Source organism: Triticum dicoccoides, chromosome 7B (genome assembly GCF_002162155.2).
Source record: "Triticum dicoccoides isolate Atlit2015 ecotype Zavitan chromosome 7B, WEW_v2.0, whole genome shotgun sequence".
Taxonomy (NCBI): domain Eukaryota; kingdom Viridiplantae; phylum Streptophyta; class Magnoliopsida; order Poales; family Poaceae; genus Triticum; species Triticum dicoccoides.
In genome coordinates, this window is record NC_041393.1 from 290298007 (window position 1) to 290304586 (window position 6580).

The following is a 6580-nucleotide window of genomic DNA, read 5'->3' on the forward strand; positions in this document are numbered from 1 at the left end:
CACTTACTCACGATTATGGACGTAAACAAATTACTACAGAGATGGGATTTGATTCTTTTGCTAAAGAAACATTATAGATAGGAGTGTGAGTGTGTGCATTTTGTACCGTGTTAAAGAGAATGTGGAGTGTATAAACAGGATTGGGGGTGGGGTGAGACGTAGAGAGGGGAATAATTCATGCCAAATACGGTGGGCCCTTGTCCCCATTGTAGATCCCTACACATCTTATAAGCAGGAAGGGGATGGAGAAGCAGCAGCCTCTGCCAGTCCCCCACACACACTTGACAAGACGAGACGGAGGCGCGAAACAGAGGAGAGGAGAGGAGAGCAGAGCAGAGCAGAGGGAAAGCGACCCTGGTGGGAGGGAGGAGTTCTCCGGCTCCCCCTCCGTGCCTTGCCGTCCCGATGTCTAGCGACCCTGAAGAGATCAAGGCTCGCGTCGTCGTCCACGGCGCCGACGCCGACGCCGACGCCGACGCCGAGTGGGCCCGCCCGGAGCTCGAGGCTTTCCACCTCCCCTCCACCTCCCAGCCCCCACACTTGTTTCACCCACCGCACCCGGAGCCAGAAGCAGCAGAGCAATCCACGCCAGCACCGGCCGTCGCAGCAGCTACCACCAACAATGCGTCAGGTTCCCCCCCTCCTCCTCGCTCGCCGCCTCCCGCGCCACTGGAGACGGAGCAGCTTCCGCCCAATGCCAAGCCGCCTGCCGACGAGAAGCCGCCCCCTCCGGCGCCGGCGGCCGCTCTGCGCGACTTGTTCCGCTTCGCCGACGGCCTAGATCGCGTCCTCATGGCCGTGGGCACGCTCGGCGCTCTCGTCCATGGCTGCTCCCTCCCCGTCTTCCTCCGCTTCTTCGCCGACCTCGTCGACTCCTTCGGCTCCCACGCCGACGACCCGGACACCATGGTCCGCCTCGTCGTCAGGTACGCCTTCTACTTCCTCGTCGTCGGCGCCGCCATCTGGGCGTCGTCCTGGGCCGAGATTTCCTGCTGGATGTGGACCGGCGAGCGGCAGTCCACTCGGATGCGGATCCGGTACCTCCAGGCGGCGCTCAAGCAGGACGTCTCCTTCTTCGACACCGACGTGCGCACCTCCGACGTCATTTATGCCATCAACGCCGACGCTGTCATCGTCCAGGACGCCATCAGCGAGAAGCTCGGCAACCTCATCCACTACATGGCCACCTTCGTCGCCGGCTTCGTCGTCGGCTTCACCGCAGCGTGGCAGCTCGCGCTCGTCACGCTCGCCGTCGTGCCGCTCATCGCCGTCATCGGCGGCCTCACCGCCGCCACCATGGGCAAGCTCTCCTCCAAGAGCCAGGACGCGCTGTCCAGCGCCAGCAACATCGCGGAGCAGGCCCTGTCGCAGATACGGATCGTGCAGTCATTCGTGGGTGAGCAGCGGGTGGCGCAGGCCTACTCGGCGGCGCTAGCCGTGGCGCAGAGCATCGGCTACCGGAACGGCTTTGCCAAGGGCCTCGGGCTGGGCGGCACCTACTTCACCGTCTTCTGCTGCTACGCTCTGCTCCTCTGGTACGGCGGGCACCTCGTTCGCGGCCACCACACCAACGGCGGGCTGGCCATCGCCACCATGTTTTCCGTCATGATCGGCGGACTGTAAGTCGTCTTATTACTCCTCTCCTCTTTATTTATTGAAGGACTGAAAGATGGCATTTCTAGTCAGTTGTGACATTTTGTATTGATGGATTGTTGTGTTTGCGCGATAGCGCTCTTGGGCAGTCGGCGCCGAGCATGGCGGCGTTTGCCAAGGCGAGGGTTGCGGCCGCGAAGATCTTCCGTATCATCGACCACACGCCAGGCATCACCAAGGAAGGCGTGGAGCTGGAGTCGGTGACCGGGCGGCTGGAGCTGAGGAACGTGGAGTTCGCGTACCCGTCCCGGCCGGACACGCCGATTCTGCGCCGCTTCTCTCTAAGCGTACCGGCAGGGAAGACGATCGCTCTGGTTGGCAGCTCTGGCTCCGGGAAGAGTACGGTGGTGTCCCTGATCGAGAGGTTCTACGACCCGAGTTCAGGTCCGACTCTCAAGTTTTCTTTCTTACTCGATTATAATTTACATTACATTTGGAAGGAGTGAGTTAGTAGGCGCTTGTCAAAATGCGAGCAGGGCAAATCATGCTTGACGGTGTTGAGCTCAAGGATCTGAAGCTGCGGTGGCTGCGGTCGCAGATCGGCCTGGTGAGCCAGGAGCCGGCGCTGTTCGCGACGAGCATCAGGGAGAACCTGCTGCTTGGGAGGGAGGAGGCGAGCCAGGTGGAGATGGAGGAGGCCGCCAGGGTCGCCAACGCCCACTCCTTCATCATCAAGCTCCCCGACGGCTACGACACGCAGGTCCGTCCGTTGGTCACTCCGGCAATCATATCATCACCCCGCGCCGCGCGTGCTAGCTAGCTTCTTCCTTTTTATCCGCCCGATCCATGCGCCATTAGGCTTGGCATAGTAGATAGATAGATAGCTTTGCCCTTTCCACCATCCTTTTTTCCTCATCACACCCATCCCATCATTGGCCCCTTTGCCGTGGAGGAGTTGATAGAGGAGAGTAGCTAGCTAGATACCCCCGGCTCAGATCGGATGCTTGGTGCTCCATTTGTTTGTTTGTTAGGCAACAACATCACATGATGACACCTTCTCTACTGGGCTCCATCACAGGGCCCATTTGTTACTAGTGCAATACTATTTCACCACACCACGAAGAAGAAGAAGAAAAAGAAGCTATTGTTTGTTTGTTTGTTAGGAGCATGTTGCTTTAAATAAATGCTGCTGTTAGGAGTTGGTAACAGTTACGTACCAGCCTGCCTGCCTCCTCCATTTTCGAAAAGTCCCTTTCTCACCACAAACTAACCAACACAACACAAGCAGCTGAGCCGAGCCCAAGAATAGGCCATGATTTCACACTACTCTTTTGCTGCCTCTTTATTCCGCTCCAGCCCAGCGGTAAACTAATTCCAGGTCGGCGTTTTGTCAGGAATGTCAAGTTGATCTCACAAGATTCAAGCATGCTTTGTCCACTAGTAGGAGTACGTCCGATGGTGCTTTTAGTTTTTATTATTTTTTCAGCAGTGGCAGTGGCAGTGGCACAGCACTTATTTGACCAAAAGCTGCCACTGATAATTGATCCAAGCAAGCACATGGGCTACTGACCCAAGCTCCCTTCCCTAGTACTCCATCGACACCGACCCCATCACGTGGGGAAGATAGCACCATGCCCTGGCTCTACTCCCAGTCAAAATTCCACCATAAACAATTCTGTCACATTCTACTAGTACAAAATTAAGCTGGCCTCCAGTCAAAATTCCCACATAAACAAGCGCACATGCATACTGACAAAAGTCAATATGTTTGAACATGGTGATACAGGTGGGGGAGCGCGGCCTGCAGCTCTCCGGCGGCCAGAAGCAGCGGATCGCCATTGCCCGTGCGATGCTCAAGAACCCGGCCATCCTCCTCCTGGACGAGGCCACCAGCGCGCTGGACTCCGAGTCGGAGAAGCTCGTGCAGGAGGCGCTGGACCGCTTCATGATCGGCCGCACCACCCTCGTCATCGCGCACAGGCTCTCCACCATCCGCAAGGCCGACCTCGTCGCCGTCCTGCAGGCTGGCGCCGTCTCCGAGATGGGCGCGCACGACGACCTCATGGCCAGAGGGGACAGCGGCGCGTACGCCAAGCTCATCCGCATGCAGGAGCAGGCGCACGAGGCGGCCCTCGTCAGCGCCAGGAGGAGCAGCGCAAGGCCCTCCAGCGCCCGCAACTCCGTCAGCTCACCCATCATGATGCGCAACTCCTCCTACGGCCGCTCGCCCTACTCCCGCCGCCTCTCCGACTTCTCCACCGCCGACTTCAGCCTGTCCGTCATACATGACCCGGCCGCCCACCGGATGGGCATGGGAATGGAGAAGCTCGCGTTCCGTGCGCAGGCCAGCTCCTTCTGGCGGCTGGCCAAGATGAACTCGCCGGAGTGGGGCTACGCGCTCGCCGGCTCCGTGGGGTCCATGGTGTGCGGCTCCTTCAGCGCCATCTTCGCCTACATCCTCAGCGCGGTGCTCAGCATCTACTACACGCCGGACCCGAGGCACATGGACCGGGAGATCACCAAGTACTGCTACCTCCTCATCGGCATGTCCTCCGCCGCGCTGCTCTTCAACACCGTGCAGCACCTGTTCTGGGACACGGTGGGCGAGAACCTCACCAAGCGCGTGCGCGAGAAGATGCTCACGGCGGTGCTCCGCAACGAGATGGCCTGGTTCGACATGGAGGCCAATGCGAGTGCGCACATCGCTGCCAGGCTCGCGCTGGACGCCCAGAACGTGCGCTCCGCCATCGGGGACCGCATCTCCATCATCGTGCAGAACTCGGCGCTTATGCTCGTCGCATGCACGGCCGGGTTCGTCCTGCAGTGGCGCCTCGCGCTCGTGCTCCTCGCCGTCTTCCCACTCGTCGTCGGCGCCACCGTCCTGCAGAAGATGTTCATGAAGGGTTTCTCGGGTGACCTGGAAGGCGCGCACGCCAAGGCGACGCAGATTGCGGGGGAGGCTGTGGCCAACGTGCGCACCGTGGCGGCGTTCAACTCGGAGGACAAGATCACGAGGCTCTTCGAGGCCAACCTGCAGAGGCCGCTCCGGCGCTGCTTCTGGAAGGGCCAGATCGCCGGCATCGGCTACGGTGTGGCGCAGTTCCTGCTGTACGCGTCCTACGCGCTGGGCCTGTGGTACGCTGCGTGGCTGGTGAAGCACGGCATCTCCGACTTCTCCAAGACCATCCGCGTCTTCATGGTGCTCATGGTCTCCGCCAACGGTGCCGCTGAGACGCTGACGCTGGCGCCGGACTTCATCAAGGGCGGGCGGGCCATGCAGTCGGTGTTCGAGACCATCGACCGCAAGACGGAGATCGAGCCCGACGACGTGGACGCCGCAGCCGTCCCCGAGCGGCCCAGGGGCGACGTGGAGTTGAAGCACGTCGACTTCTCGTACCCGTCGCGGCCGGACATTCAGGTGTTCCGGGACCTGAGCCTCCGCGCGCGCGCAGGCCGGACGCTGGCGCTGGTGGGGCCCAGCGGGTGCGGCAAGAGCTCCGTGCTGGCGCTCATCCAGCGCTTCTACGAGCCCAGCTCCGGGCGCGTGCTCCTGGACGGCAAGGACATCCGCAAGTACAACCTCAAGGCGCTGCGGCGAGTGGTGGCCATGGTGCCGCAGGAGCCGTTTCTTTTCGCCGGCACCATCCACGACAACATCGCCTACGGGCGCGAGGGCGCGACCGAGGCGGAGGTGGTGGAGGCGGCAACGCAGGCCAACGCGCACAAGTTCGTGTCGGCGCTGCCGGAAGGGTACAAGACGTGCGTCGGGGAGCGCGGGGTGCAGCTGTCGGGAGGGCAGCGGCAGCGGATCGCCATCGCGCGAGCGCTGGTGAAGCAGGCGGCCATCATGCTGCTGGACGAGGCGACGAGTGCCCTGGACGCCGAGTCGGAGCGGTGCGTGCAGGAGGCGCTGGACCGGGCCGGGTCAGGGTCAGGGCGAACGACCATCGTGGTGGCGCACCGGCTGGCCACGGTTCGGAACGCGCACACCATCGCGGTGATCGACGACGGCAAGGTGGTGGAGCAAGGGTCGCACTCGCATCTGCTCAACCATCACCCCGACGGATGCTACGCGCGGATGCTGCAGTTCCAGCGCCTCACGCCCCACACCCTTGCCGTGCCCGGACCCTCTGCATCCAACGTTTGATACATCTTCCCTTCCATGCACGGTTCCACTTTAGGATCTTCTTTTCTTCTAAAAAAATTGTTGCTGGCGGGAGGAGGAGGGTGGTCACGATTGACAAGCCGTATGTGCTGCCAATGCCATGATCCGTATTCATCCACTTGTCCGCGGACCGCATAGGCTCGGCCCCTCATGTGTCGGTCCACGTGACGGTGGCCCTATTTCTCAAACCCCCGCCCCATCAATACACATTTTTTTTCTCAAGGGGAAGCCTCTTGGCACTTTATTGCATAAATAGGTGACAATGTTACATCATTTAGAACATGCGATAATAGAAAGCTAGGAGGATCGTATATAACTTTTGAGTCATAAGCATGTCTAACTAGCAAGCGTGCCAAGTTATTTGCTTCCCTGGGTTAATGCCTAAAGTAAATCGATGACATTTCATGAGCATGCTGAAATCAATCCGCCCCCAGTATTGTAGAATATGGAGCCAAAATATCATAATATCATGTGCAAGCATTGATGAGCTCAAGACAGTCAGATTCCACCATGATCTTCGAGCACCCAATATCACATACTAAGAGTCCTCGGCAAAGAGCCATAGCTTCAGCTGTTGCACATCCGTAACATGATCGAAAGGTTTAGTCATACATGAGATCGCCTCCCCAAGGCTATTTTGAAGGACATCAATAATTGATCATGAACCATCCTCAAAATATGATGCATCGGTATTCAACTTGTATGAACCGGGAGGAGGTTTCTCCCAACCCGGGTTATTCGCCTGCTCTTGAGGGTTCTTCTTTGCATAATTGGTTGCAAGTGCCTGGATAGCAAGGGCTGAACTAAAAGAAGGTTTAACAT

The 6580-nt window shown here is 59.3% G+C and overlaps 1 protein-coding gene across 1 annotated transcript; it reads left to right on the plus strand.

Moving 5' to 3' along the window:
* Nucleotides 1-265: 265 nt before the first annotated feature.
* Nucleotides 266-5980, plus strand: LOC119341794 (ABC transporter B family member 1-like). The gene is made up of 4 exons (XM_037613647.1): nucleotides 266-1619; nucleotides 1730-2037; nucleotides 2130-2353; nucleotides 3380-5980. Exons 1-4 carry the CDS (start codon nucleotides 406-408, stop codon nucleotides 5738-5740), a joined length of 4107 nt encoding a protein of 1368 aa, XP_037469544.1. The 5' UTR covers nucleotides 266-405; the 3' UTR covers nucleotides 5741-5980.
* Nucleotides 5981-6580: the final 600 nt, after the last annotated feature.

Coding starts and splice junctions, on each gene's coding strand:
- LOC119341794 (XM_037613647.1), top strand. CDS start 406: ATGTCTAGCGACCCTGAAGAGATCAAGGCTCGCGTCGTCGTCCACGGC. Junction 1,620..1,729: donor TCCGTCATGATCGGCGGACT/GTAAGTCGTCTT, acceptor TTTGCGCGATAG/CGCTCTTGGGCAGTCGGCGC. Junction 2,354..3,379: donor CCGACGGCTACGACACGCAG/GTCCGTCCGTTG, acceptor ATGGTGATACAG/GTGGGGGAGCGCGGCCTGCA.